This window comes from Macrobrachium rosenbergii, chromosome 1 (genome assembly GCF_040412425.1).
Source record: "Macrobrachium rosenbergii isolate ZJJX-2024 chromosome 1, ASM4041242v1, whole genome shotgun sequence".
NCBI classification, from domain to species: Eukaryota; Metazoa; Arthropoda; class Malacostraca; order Decapoda; family Palaemonidae; genus Macrobrachium; species Macrobrachium rosenbergii.
The window spans coordinates 37,574,781-37,589,225 of record NC_089741.1 but is presented as its reverse complement, the minus strand read 5'-3'; the positions used below and the strand labels follow the sequence as shown (position 1 = coordinate 37,589,225).

The window sequence follows — 14,445 nt, the reverse complement described above, 5'->3', positions numbered from 1 at the left end:
GAATGACGGGGGATTGTAAGCTGTTTATATAAATATTTAACAGCAAATACAAAACTGATGGTAGGACGCGGAGAGAATAGTTAACTGTAAGAGGCACGGGAAAGGAAGTGTCTTAATAAACAGGAAGCACGAGATTGCATGCAAGATACGAGTGTTTGTTTGTGCAGGGTGGCTCAGTACACTTATATTGCGCCTTCTGCGTAAGCTCTGAAGATACTAATGTTGTGGAAGTTATACTGTTACTGGCGCAGGGGATTATCCCCGACTCAGTATTTGGGAGGACCAATGTGTTGCTTACTCTCTCGAACCGTGTTTTGGGGAAACGGCTCGATGATCAAAATAGATATAAATGAGATAGTAGCCAATATTTAATATAAATTATTTAATTTTATGTACTACAAATGAATTGAGTTCATTGTGCGTGATTACGCGTTTTCTTTGTGACAACTTTAAGCTATAGCAGACGCCAAGATATTTTCGGCTGCTCTGAGTTTTATATTAAGGATCGCTTATATACAAGATGTCAAGACTTTATTAAATTTTAGAATGTCAGTAAGATATATATTAAATTTTTAATCATAAAAACAATATTTAGATAATATATCAATGATTTATTGATTATTAAGAAAACCACAAAACAATAACAAAAGGTTACACGAACGATCCCTCAAATGTCTCCTGTAGAAGACGTTTTTTGATTGGCTTGTGAGCGCCTAAGCCTCATGAGACCTCGCCTCCCATTGGCCGGATCGATCGGGTTTGCGAAGACCCCGGCGGGGAAGAGCGGAGAGAGTCCAGTTTGATTTATGCGGTGCCGACGTCCCCTCACTGGTGAACTCTGTGGTGGATTTTTAGACCTGTACCGGGAAATTAAGTTCTTGTCGCAATGGGGAGACAGACGAACGGCCGGGGCGGCATCAGGGGCCGAGGGGCGTCGGGCAGAGGCAGGGGCATGATGGGAGGAGGCCCTGGCTCTCGGGGCGGCATTCAGAAACCTCCTCCTCTGATGTCGCGTCCTCTGCCTCCTCCGCCGGGCATGCGTCGACCTCCTCCTCCGCCGCCGCTAGGTCCTCCTCGAGGCCCCATGGGCCCCCCTCCTCCGCGCATGATGCCTCCACAGATGGCTCCTCCGGGCCGTCGGCCTCCTCCCCCTCCTCCTCCTCCTATGGGCCCGCCAGGGCGAATGGGAGGGCGCCCGATGCCTCCTCCTCCAGGTAGACTCGGACCCCCAGGTCCTGGCGGCCCTATGGGCATGGGTCGGGGTATGGGTCCCATGCCTCCCAGAGGAGGTTTAGGGCCCAGAGGAAGGGGTGGGTTGATGCCCCCGCCGCCTATGGGACCACCTTTTCGACCTGGGCCTCCTGGTCCTATGATGGGACCTCCTATGAGGGCCAGAGGGCGTGGGCGGGGTGCCGAGAGTCAGCCCAAGGACGTGGTGGGAGGTATTTGACCATAAAGCAAAAAGACAAGCAGGTGAGCCCCCACTTCTTCAGGTTGTGTTTTTGGTGTCCTAAGGTACTTAGGCTACAGTAGGTCAGGTTAGGTTAGTTTTGGCTATTCCACCCCAAACAGATTTGAATTTAGGTCCTAATCTCTTTGGGCCAATTATGAGTTTGGTAAAACTGAAGACACTACTGCAGCCTGTTTCCTGTTAGTCAATGATTGTTTTTTTACGTTTATGACTTTTGTATTTGTGCTATGTGCAGTCTTTTGTTTATGTTTATACGTTCATCCCCAAAGGGCTGATACTAAACATGGCACTCATTTTGCATGTAAATTGATAATTACTGAACAAGAGAGGTGCTATAGTAGTCTTCAGTTTTACTGTCAGTTTTATATTAGAATGAATACTAGATTTGTTTAAAAAAATACCCTAGTCTTTTATATTTTTCTTGAGTGCAGTTGTGTAGTATAGGCCAAAGGTTACATGTATTTTCACAGCCTGACAGTTACCAGAATAGGCTAATGTAGGCTATAACATACCCTTTTCAGGGGAAAACTATTTCAGTTTTCTAATATAGCAGTGAATACCAACAGCAATATAACTTGTAAGCTTAATAGGGTATATTAGATTTCTTTTAATTCTTAGCATCCTTCTTAGCCCAATTTTAATGATGAAATAGGCCTTAGTTAGTGAGAGAGAGAGGAGCAAGAGAGAAAGAAATAATTGGTAATTGTTTTTTTTATTTTTTATGAAAAAATTCTGAATTTGTTAACAGATAATTTTGCCCTGATTACGGAAGATTATCCTAACTCACAATATCGTACTTTGTTTTCCAGGGAGAAATGAACAAACCGTGGGTAACGGAAGCGATGAAGAACGAAATTATGAAGAAGCACAAGTTACACCAAAAGGCAAAGAAAACGAAAAATAAGGATGATTGGGATGCGTTTAAAGAACAGAGAAATAAAGTAACGACGATGCTACGGGAAGCCAAACTAGAGTATATTGGAGCACATCCGGAAGAGGTAGGTGTTTCCGTTTTGTCAAATCAGGTAGCTCTCACCAGTTAGGAAAGGAAAGAATAGTGTGACGGATCCTCCTTGTCCCTCGTGATACAAAATATCAGATGCGGTTAGCTTCCTACAAGGTTAAAGAAAACAGTTGTGGAGTGTGCAGTGTTGGATTAATTATTGTTCTTCTTTACTGAGCAGTCTGACAAATCGTTGGCAGGTAGTTTGCATACTGCTGCATCAGTTCTCTAAGCTAAACTTGTATTTGTATCGAAGTACTGAAGTTAATTGAAATGACATTACAGTATACTTGATTTGGGAAAGAAGTTCTGTATTATGGAATGATGATTCCTTTGATGTTTTAGGTAAAATTATTGGAAAGTGTTTGATGATTGTTTAGCTTCATGTCCATTAAAAGATTTCCTATTAACTCAATGAGCTGAATGAATGTGATCAGTAAAACTGTAAGCATATTTGTTGTACAAACCTGTCATGTGCATTTGCCTAATTCATATTCACAATGGATGCCAGGCACTATTCCTGAATAATAATTAGATCATAAGCTGGTTGGATGGCAACATTGTGTGCTAATGTCCTTGGCCCTAGGTTTCTGGTGAATAACCTCAATTCTCATCCGTATATCCTGTTGGCAACAAGGTTCCCTCTAGATAATCCTGGATGAGTTTAGTTTACTTTTTCCTTTCCCCCTTATTTTGCTCCAGTCTCTTTGCAGTGTCAGATTCTCTTCTGGTCATGTGCCTTGCTAGCAGTGATGAGTGTTTTTACAAATTAGGTGGGCTTGGTTACCGTGTTGGGTGACAGTTATATGGGTCGTTATTGTGATTATTTTGATCTGCTGGATGTAAACTTATTTCATGCCTCAATATTTTCATTAGATCATTTTTTCCTATCAGTATTTTACAGTTTTATGGCACTAACATTCTTAGCTGTGAAATCACTAGTACTGTGAGTTATTGAGCTATTTTCAACGTCAACTTTGTTTCCAGTGGTGGACAGTTTATGTAGTCTAGAATTCTTTGAACAAGGTAGCTGGAAGCTTTAAGAAATGGTGTAGTTTTACTTGCTTTAGGTTAGAGGAATCATGGCCTAGGTCTCATTTTGACAGGTAGCTATCAGGAGCTTTGCAGACTTGGATAGGTGCCAACACCCAGTGGATTAACTGCCACAATACAGTGCTGTGGGTGTTGGCGCAAGTGGTTGGATACATCTACAGGAACAAGATGTTGCCCCAGCCACTACTATACTTTAATGAACTAGTCGAGCAAGATTGAAAATTGTTTACTTTGCTTGCAGGTAGATGAAAGGTCTGGTGTTAGTAATTGATGAAGGTTAGGTTTCTGCTGACCAAACTTTTGATGGGGCGTGACCAACATCCTTTTCACAAACCAGGCGTGATGAGGTCGTTGGCAGTGCTTTAAAATTTCATTATTCACAGCCAAACAAAGTAGCAGATTGAATTTTGTTGATTGCTTTGGGATCAGCTTTAGTTTTTCTCAAACTTATCCCCTTTGAGGCTTGTATTTTTGTCGAGTGGTTTTGCCTCAGACTTTACCCATTCCCACTTGAGAAGGTAAGATCAGTGGATAGAGCGGAATTGTTGGATTTTATTGATTTCTTGCTGTAAGGACTGGTTTGTAAGGACATTGTGCTATTGACAGAGGAGAGGTGCCATCACATTAGAGAAGCAGTGCTATCGCTGCTCACATTTACACGTATTGTGTTGTACAATATGTATTTGTCTTTTTATCCTAGGTTGTTCTAATAACAGAACCAGCACCTTCCTTTAGCAGTTTCGTGCACAGAATGTGGCGCTACCAGGGTGATCAAGCACGTGGTACAAGTTCCTGCAGGCCGTCCTTGTGTCCTTGGAGGATTCTGTGGATCTTCTACACAAATCCTTTTCAGCATAACTGGTTTGACCCAGGTATGGCTGGTTATCGAGACTAGTCTTTGCCATTGTCAATCTCTAAAGTTTCAGGCTCACAAGAGCAAAGTAGGGATAGCATTCTGAGTACCAGAGTGCTGTGTAGGACCTGGAATATGATCTGATGGTTCTTGTCCCTCCTTTGGCAATGCAAGGAAAGATACGGATTGAAGAGTGTCCAGCAAATGAAATATCCACTGCACAACAGCCATCTTGAAGCAGAGGGTTATGTTGCTTCTTTTGCCCATATTGAATGCAGGTTCACTGCCTTGAAAGCATTCATTCATCTACTACAGGGTCGTTCACAAATAGCAACTTCCCATTGACAAATGAATAACAGTTCTTTGGCCAGTTTGCAACTGCAGTCCTATCCTGAGATTATGTTGGCCATTATTGACTGTCACTCTTGTTGTAAGGCTTTTGCTGCAGTAGTCAGTAGCAAATGTTTATTAGAAGATTTTCTTCAGCTTGTTCATTCCCTCCTCTGTGGAAATGGGTAATTCAAAGACTTGCTCCTTTTCTCTTGCAGTTTTGCTTCTTCGGGACTCCATCACCAAAAAAGTGGATGATATAAGTCAAGAGAGTGTGTATGGTGTGTAGGACTGGGCATACACAGCAGAAGCTTCTCAGTCGTGATGAAGGTGAATTGGGGTGACTGGGATTTCCAAGTCTGAAAAATGTACAGGCAGTCCCTGCTTACCGGTGGCATCAATTAACAGCATTTTGGTGTTACGGTGCTTGGCTAGCGATGTTATTAACTGGATTTTCGGCACTGATCTCTGGTTAACGGGGCCATTAAGTGGGGATTTCGGCACCGATCTCGTTAACAGCGCCATTAAGCAGGGTTTTCGGAGCTATTATCTCTGATTTTTGGTTAGCAGTGATTTTTGGCTAGCGGCCCTGTAATGAAAGGATAGTCTCAGGCAAATGTTTATGGTGCTGCTGTACAATCAGCAAATTTGATATGCAAAAGCAAAATGAACTTTTTCCTGTACAGACGTCATCGATGGTATCCAGCCTGCCAACCTCACTTTTATCACAGCTGGCTAGACTCCCTGAAAAGTGAAATTCTTTTATCCCTGGAAGCCAAGGTCCAATGTTACACATACGCAGTGCTACCATGCAGGCAGCAGATGTTGTTCTAATTGTTCTTCTGAAAGAGAATGGGTAGGATTCATGAGGACCACAAAATAGCCGGTGGTACATGATGGGTCTGCACACAATTTTTTTCAGTTAAGCAATCCTTGGATTTTTATTGGTTTTCATGATGAATATTGAAATTACACATTATTTAGGAAATTTGCACATGGTGCATTGTAGGCATTATTCAAGGTTGTTTGCCCTTAGCTGCAACCCCTTTCATTGTTTATACTGTACCTGTGTTTATATTCTGTTTCTTCCATCTTACTTTTCACTCTCTCCTAACAGTTGTTTCATAGAGCAACTGAAAGGTTTTAGTTTTCTGTAAAAGAAAACTATTGTGCCGGCTTTCTCTGTCTGTCCTCACTTTATTCTGTATGCACTTTCTCTGTTAGCCCCCAGATATTAAAAACTACTGAGGCAAGAGGGCTGCAAATTGGTCTATTGATCATCCACCCTCCACTCATCAAACATACCAAATTGCAGCCCTCTAGCCTCAGACGTTTTGATTTTATTAAAGGTTAAAGTTAACCATAATATGCTTCTGGCAGTTATATTAGATAGGCCACCACCGGGCCGTGGTTAAAATTCCATGGGCAGTGGCTCATACAGCATTATACCGAGACCACCAAAAGATAGATCTGTTTTTGGTGGTCCTGGATTATACGATGTGCAGAAAACTTGATTGCGCCAAGAAACTTCGACACATTTTTTACTTGTTTATTCCTGATACACCTTTCAAACCTTTTTATATCCTTTCTGCTCACTGTTACACCTTTCAAACCTTTATATATCAATTTCCCTTTCAGTGCTGAATGACCTCATAGGTCCCAGTCCTTGGCCTTTGGCCCAAATTTTAGACTCCATTCTGTTCCATTAAAACCAGAAACCTTTGCTCATCAGTTCCACCACAGCCTGAGAACTGGTCTCAAGTGCTCTTTACCCCAACCTACACTAAGCCATAATCCAGCCAAGGTTACTTGTACGTCCTCATTTGCTCTCTTAGGCTCCAGTTCATGGAATTGTCTCTTGATATTGTGCTAAATGAGCCAAGTTGTGAAGCTGTGGATCATTCTGATGAGGCAACATGGTCATAGTTCCAGCTAGATCTTTCACCTTGTTTCCAGTTCCAGAGTCAGGTGGAACTTGTCTTTCAGTAGCTGTTACAAATAATTTTCAAGCCCACTTAGGGAAGGGCATTAGCGAGTTATCTCCTGGTTAAGTTAAGTATACCTTAGTTTAACCAGACCACTGAGCTGATTAACAGCTCTCCAGGGCTGGCCCAGGATTAGGCTTATTTTACAGCTAAGAACCAGTTGGTTACCTAGCAATGGAACCTTCTTATTGTGGAATCCGAACCACGTTATCAGAAATGAATTTCTATCACCAGAAATAAATTCCTCTAATTCTTCATTGGCCTGGAGTATCGAACGCGGGCCCAGCACAGTGCTAGCTGAGAATGATATCAACTGGACCAAAGAGGAACTGATCTCCTGGTAAAGGGGTGGAACCAGTATGGAGGTAAATTCTCCCTCTCTCCCTCTCTCTCAGCCTATAGGTAAAAATCTCCTGGTAAAGGGGTGGAACCAATATGGAGGTAAATTCTCTCTCTTTCCCTCTCTCTCAGCCTATAAGTAAAAATGACTCAGTTTATCCCAAAAGCAGTGTTGTTTGTTGATAAGATCAGTGTTCTTGTGAGGATTGTTAGGATTTGTGAACCAATTATGGTTGTTAAGTTAATTAATGATATGCTTTCTGACTGTGTGTGTGTTTTTCTTATTAATTTCATAAGACTTCCAAGTTCAAAATTATGATAGTTTGGTGAAAAGTCGTATCAGTGTTAAGTTAGAATTTTATTTGTTGCAGCTTTCCAGCTGCTTTCTAACCACGTTTGGAAGCTTTCCAGCTTGCTCATATGTCTTTGTTCGTACATACTGGAGGGTCACGGACGGTCACACGAACTCTTTACGTGAAAATTAAAGGTCACATGTCCATGGATTCGTCCACCATTCTTTCCTCATGACTCGGTCCTGTGAAGTTGGGTGAAAAAGAGACCTCTGGAACACGGGGTGATGTCGTCATGAATGGGCATGTGGTTAATTAGCTTCCTGAAAAACACGAATGTTTATGATGCTTTGTGAGTTGTTCTTGACAAAGAAATATGAAAAACACTTATCATTTGATGACATCACCTTTTTTATCCTGACAGCGGAAACCGGTCCAGGACGACTCTTAGTTCACATTTTGTATCCAAACCATTGATGCATGAGCTAAGGTGCTCTCTCTCTCTCTCTGTCTCTCGGGGCATGGGCTCAGAAACTTAAATTTTAACGTCAACACAGTGCCTAGTTTTTTTTGTTAATGTGAAGTCAAGTGGGGCCTTTTTTTTTCAAGTAAATTGTGGTTGGTCCTTGGTAAAATTTGTTTAAGTGGTTTTTTTCAAAATTTATCGTAGCAGTCTTTGTGGAAAGTCCTCAGTTTCTCAGTAGATGTCATTGCAAGAATTTTTGATGCTAGAGAATATATACACAATCCTCAAATTATCAGTTCCAAGCTGTCTTGCACCTTGATACTATTTCTGTGTGAGTGCATTCAATCCAAAATTTTGCCTTTGCCTTTGAGGATTTGTCGTAGCGAGGGTGGTCCCTCTCCTTTTGCTTACTTGTCATTAGTGGACAGGGCCCGGCCCACCCCACACCATATTAACATTATATTTCACACAATTTACAGGACGTGGATAAAATATTAGCGGAAGCAGCCATGCAAGGAAACAATAAAGAGGAAAATAGTGAAGCTAATGAGGACAGTTCGGACGCCCCCGAGGGGGATGGGGCAAAACCCCAATCCATGGACCGGACAGAGGAGAACGGGGTGGCTATAAAAGAGGAGATTAGCACCGATGATCCTATGACTCCCCAAGCCCCTTAAATAGTTTGGGGGACTAGAATTGGAAGTGAAATGGGGTCCACCCCATGGAAGTTTCAACTGAGGGTCCATAGGCATATTGCCATGACCACTGCCACCCACCCACCTGTGCCACCCACTTCTTATTGCTCTACTTTAGATGAAATGAAATACTTGACGATGATGAGATTGTATTTGAATCTAGTGTAATCATTCTACGTACTTTTAGAGTTAGATGGAGAGTACAGTACAGTACAGTATTTGTTCTTTTAAGCTTCTATAAAGTCCAAATCAATTTATTTTATACTTATGACAGTGTTCATAAAGCTTTTGTAAATTTTCCAGATAATAAGTCATTCTCTTTTAAGGTTACAATGAGATCTTGTATCAATATCTCTTTGTTCTTAGTTTAATACATATATATATACATATATATATTGTGCAATCGAGGCAGTTCACTCATTTTTAATTATATGTTCTCACATAGTTTAAGGAAATAAATTTATAGTAAATGAAATGGGTGTTTAGATTTTAAATAGCATGCTTAAAGCTATCATTTGCCTGATTTACGGCTCTCAACTTTTTTACCTATCATGAAGGTTGCATGATCTCAAATTTTGTATGGAGGAAGATGAGAACATAAGTCAATTCAACTTCTAGCATTATGAAAAATCATAGACACACACACACTGTCCTGTTCATGCAACCTTAGTGGCAATCAGCGAGTTCACATTACCAGGGAAGAGAGTTTTGTGTCTCAATGTCTAAATTCCAGACACAAGTTTCCCTTCCAATTCATCCCAAATTCATATATAACAGAACTTGTCTTATCCCCAAACCTTAATGCTTGGTGTCTCCCATCTCCCCTTGGCCATGGGTTCATAGGTTTTTTTTGATTGTGTGGGCGCGACACGGGGCTGTGTCCGTTTGTGGTCAGTCCGGTTTCCTCCAGCCTGGGAATATTTTGGGAATCTTTTTTATTGTTTGTCGTCTGAAGGGAATCTCATTGAAATGATATGGCATAATTTTTTGTTTCAACTTATCACCTTCTTTTAATTTCCATCATTCATTTTTGTTTTAGTTTATTATCAATATACTTAGTAAGCACTGATTCACATCACCATGTCACCTATGTGTTCATTGTCAGTTTTGAGTCATTCCTTTTCAAATTTAAAAGCTATGCATCTCACAAGTCACTTTTAAATGCGCAGTGTACATGCTGCTGCTTTCCACAACGGTGACATGGCTTGATTACCAATTCTTATAATAATAAATCAGAGGCATAGCAAAAACATGCCTCAAAAATATCGAAGAATGTTTGCTGCCGGAATCAGCATCGGTCTGTGGCTCAGCAGGTAAAGTTACCCCATCAGCTCTGGCTGACTTGTTTCACCAGCTGTACGCTGAATTGTTGTTCTCTCACTGCCTTGTCGTAAATCTTTGTCAGTAAATTTTGATATGATGCTTTAGTAACAAACAGTGCTGATTGATCAAAAAAAAAAAATTGTTTTGCTAAAATTTACTCGTAGTGTTTAATTACCATACTTTGCAATGTCATTTCAAAATTGTGATGTAGCCTATCCAGTGTGGAATGAAATGTTGATTTTACAGTATTTGGTATGGTAAGTTGGTATTGATCGTTTAGGAGAATTTTTGCTAATTCCTATTTTTATCTCTGCAGTGATCCACAAGTGGTCGGGTGTATGCCTTCCATGCATGACCAGGATACCTTGTCTTCGAGTACTGCGTCAAGTTTAGCTGTTCGAACTGTAGCAGCATAAGCCTTCTGAAGCTTGGCTGTGGTAGCGTAGCTTCTAATCCATGAAGGCTAAATGAATCCAGGATTGATAGGACAGAAGCAGGGTGGATCTCTTCATAACCTTAGTGAAAAGGTAGGTGATTCGTAACAAGTTTTCGTGTTATATTTTTAAAACCAATGAAAGATTATCATATTTCTATCAAACTGAAGTCATTCACATTTTCGAGATGCATTTAATTTATACATTCATTCATACATTTTTGTTTGCTATTAAATGCTTTTCCTTTGAGAAAGTAGCTCTAGAGAAAACAAGACAACAAACGCTGGCTCGTTCTTGTGTTTAAAGGTCAAATTAAGGTTGAACCCTGTGTAAAAAAACTGCCTCAGATTCCGCCAGTTCATACTTGACACTGGCCAAAAGTGCATACATCTGCATCCATCTCTTTTCACTTTTGAACTACTGTTAACCTTTAAAGGAGTCAACCTAAAGCCATATATCCTTTTTTTTTTTTTTTTTTACCTTTCTCAGTCAAAACTATTCTGAAAACTCTCCTGTGTAACATAGAATCTCCTGATTCTATATATTTGGTGGTTCTTATTGGTATCTTTGATCCCAAACTTTGTTGTTTCAATTGCTCCCAGAAATTTAATTTTTCTTATAAGTTTTTATACAAACACCTATCAGTTATACTGAGCCTCCATTCTTGATCCAGATTTCCCCAGATACTCATATTTGTATGTCTTGCATACAGAAATAGCAGAATACTAAAAAGCCACTGTTCATGCTTTGGATGTTTTTGGCCTATTGCTTGGTAGTAAATGTTTTATGTAGAATGAATGTGACCCAGCAAGAATGGGAAGTGGTCATTAAATGATTGATGGGTTTGTATGAAAATTACATTGTATGTAAACTATAAGACTCTCTGTTCTTACCAAACTTGTTAGTTATGCACAACCTTGAATCACAGTTGGGTGGAAGGTTGAAGAATTGAGAGCCCTAACCTTTGTAGATGTCTGGTGGATTTGTCTTGCGACGGTGAATGAATAAATGAACAGGAATGGTGTTATTACATATTTTTGTTCACAGAACACGACTCCTTTGACCAGAGGTCCAAGGAGTTAAGATTCCATCCTTATAGGCTACTTTTAAGGAAAAAGGTTTTTCAGGTTGACATTATTCCATTCATGATGGCCAAAATTTCAGTGTTCTTCATGATAGCTAGGAAAGTTGAGAGAACCCCAATTTCATTTCAAGTCAGTCTTACATGGTTAGCCTCAATCTCCAGAACACATGAATACAATTTGGTGGATGACCTGCATTCATGATGGCATGCATCCTCCATTGATGTGTGTCAACAAGTAGAGCTTCCAGTTCATGTCTTTCAAGTTCCTAGTTCTTTTGAGGTAATGATAAATGGCTCTCTTGGGGGGATTGATTGATTGATTAAAATTTATGTGGTGTCATGCTTTCTCAGGGAAGGGGAGAGAGTCATCTGCTATAGTGAACGTCACAACTTGGACGATAAGTGTAGCGGTGTTATGATGTTAAGGGCTGTCTTTCTAAGTCTTGGGAGCAAAAACAGGAGTGGAAGAGGGTCCCTGTCTGTCTGCACAAAGATACCCACCACCAAATAACACAGAGGCTAAGATCTTGTTCTTCCATGGTTCCTAAGGCAAACGACTTTCCGGTGTTGTTGTCTGCCATAGCACTGACAACCTTGTGTTCTGCTGACATGACAAATGATTGCAGGGACAGGAACCCTGCCTTTAGTTCAGGAAATTGGCATTCTGCTTAATGTCACCCTTGGACCTTGAGGGCTGAAGAATCAGAGATGTGCTTTCTTCAAGTGTCTTGGGTCTTACCACCAAAGTAGATCCTACAGAGTCTTCTCTGGAGATACTACAGGAGTATGTAGAGGAGCCACAGTTACATCACTGCTTTCCCAAAATAAATGACTTTTTGCCAAATGTGATGACGTTAAGCCAAAGGGCTGTATACTCTTTACATGCTTGTTTCCAAAAGTACCTTCTATCTCACACCCCAGTCAGTGTTGAGCAATGTATCTTATTTGTTTGACCTGTGTCCCCTAGCTTGGCAGTTTTTCCTATTGTCTCCTTTTTATCCTTAGTTGGGATTTTGAAAACCTTGATTTTGTATATTTTTTCAGATTGGGAATGGTGGCAACCATTTCACATACTTGTGATCTCACATGTTGTAAACCTGGAATGATCTATTTTTGTAATCTCCAAACAGAGTATTTTATTTACTTTTTTTTAACAAAAAATGTCAGGCAGAATGTGGGGCAGACATTCTAAAGTACTCTAGTTTGATTTCTGTGGAGGTCTTCATGAGCTGGAAAATTGGTTTGTTGTTTTTAGATGTGTTACATCACTAATATGTCCATTTTTCTTTTGAGACTCAGTTTTAAAATTAAGGTCTAGATGTTTAGTGTTAGTGATTAAGACTTCTAACTGTAGTGTTTTTTGTTGCAGGTTTGTTTCTACTATAATTCTGCTACTGACCATGGATGTCAGGGTTATGGCTGAAGTCTTGTTATTGAGAAGAATTGAAGGAGCATTTTGCACCAGTATAGAGTTTTACTCGTACATACAGAGCCTTAAAAATCAATTTCTTTCCAATGATATTTCTTAGGAAAGAATTATGCTTATTCATTTTAGGGGCACTTGCTGATGACCTATACCTCTGGGTGTTCTGAATGTTGGTAATGCTGGAATTCATCAAAATTTTATAATGTAGATGGTTAAAAATTCAGTCCATCCTTTGATTCATTCAAGCATTGTAACTTGTTTATAATCTTGAGAGAATTGGCATAATATTGTTTATTATAAGGAACATGAAATTCTAGATTACAGAAGTGAGGACATTAAAATTCTTGCATAGTTCATGCTGACGATCTGTGTATATTGATATGAATTTGATTTTAAGATCTGAGGAATGACTTGTATTTTGTGTACCATTTTATTAGGTTTATTAGGCTTTATACAGTCCACATGATTTTTGGCATTTTATTTTTTATTTATGACTTGGAAAGTAAAGCAGATTTATAGAACAGAATTGTAATGACAGGAGATGGTTAGTAGAGTAGAAGAATAGAGCAGTACAAAAGTTGTAAACAGTTTGTTATAATTTAATAAATTACAAAATGTCCAGCATTGCATGGATATTTAGAAGGTTCAAAGTTAACAAATGTACTGTGAATAAATGACAACTAGAATTTACTGCTAGGGAATGGGTTCATGCTGTCATTGAACTACCTTCACCACCCCGTACAATCACAACAGCTGCGTGGTTATACATGATATGGCAGGGGGAGAATGAGAGAACTAAGCATGTGTAAGGAGAGTGATGCATACAGCAATACCAAAATGAGAAAACCTCTGGAAGTGTTCAGTTTTGTGTATGCAAACCATGCAGCAAGACTCCAGATAACTCTTAATTTTGTTTGCAGACCATAGAGCATTTCAAAAACTCTGTTGTGTCGAGAACCGGTTTCATCACTTGTAACTTTCAGTGCTGATGTAAGGTTTGATAAGTTTCTGTACTGATACTCTGTTGTTGTAATTATGAGCTTGTATAATATACGTACACTTTATATATGGGTGTGTCATACTTATTCCATCTGATTGAATGAGCCTTCATGGATCTGATTTGTGACCGCTATCCCATATTGAAGTTTAGAGATGAAATATTTGTGTACCTGATCATCTCCAATACTGATAGAAAATGCCTTGTGGAGATTTTTGCTATTTTTTTTTTAAATTTTACCTTCTACTGTACACGGAATGATGAAATGATGAATGCAGTACTTCAAAAATCTACTGAACAAAGAGTATGAACTAGGAGATATTGATTTGTGACAGAAAGACAAGTTGAAAATGTAATGGCTGAAGAGGTTAGGTAAGTTCTTGATAAAAACACACAAACTTTAGTACTACCAGAAATAAAAATTGTTTTACTAAAAGCTGCTGGAGAACCAGTCATTCCTCATTCTGATGGAATCAGGAGATGTCGTAAGAGTATTACAACCAAAATATGCAAAAAGTGGGGAATGTATAGGGAGAAAAGCTTACTTTCAAGACCCAAAATTTAAAAGTTAACAGTGCCTTGCAGAATTATAGTGAACTGCTGTACAGTTTTAACAAACTGAATTGTGATGTGTATGAACCAGTTTCTGGGTTCTAGACCAGTATTACTGTTTGTGTAAATACAAATTAAGACTAA

At 39.7% G+C, this 14,445-nt stretch overlaps 1 protein-coding gene across 1 annotated transcript; it reads left to right on the top strand.

Annotated features, from left to right (window-relative positions):
• The first annotated feature begins 871 nt into the window (after positions 1-871).
• On the top strand, positions 872-13,818 carry LOC136851624 (cuticle collagen 2C-like). Its single transcript, XM_067126049.1, is given in 6 exon segments — positions 872-1,409; positions 1,412-1,473; positions 2,281-2,469; positions 8,270-9,798; positions 10,125-10,335; positions 12,696-13,818. Coding segments are annotated over 4 exon segments (972 nt in total). The 5' UTR covers positions 872-886; the 3' UTR covers positions 8,468-9,798; positions 10,125-10,335; positions 12,696-13,818.
• The last annotated feature ends 627 nt before the right edge of the window (positions 13,819-14,445 follow it).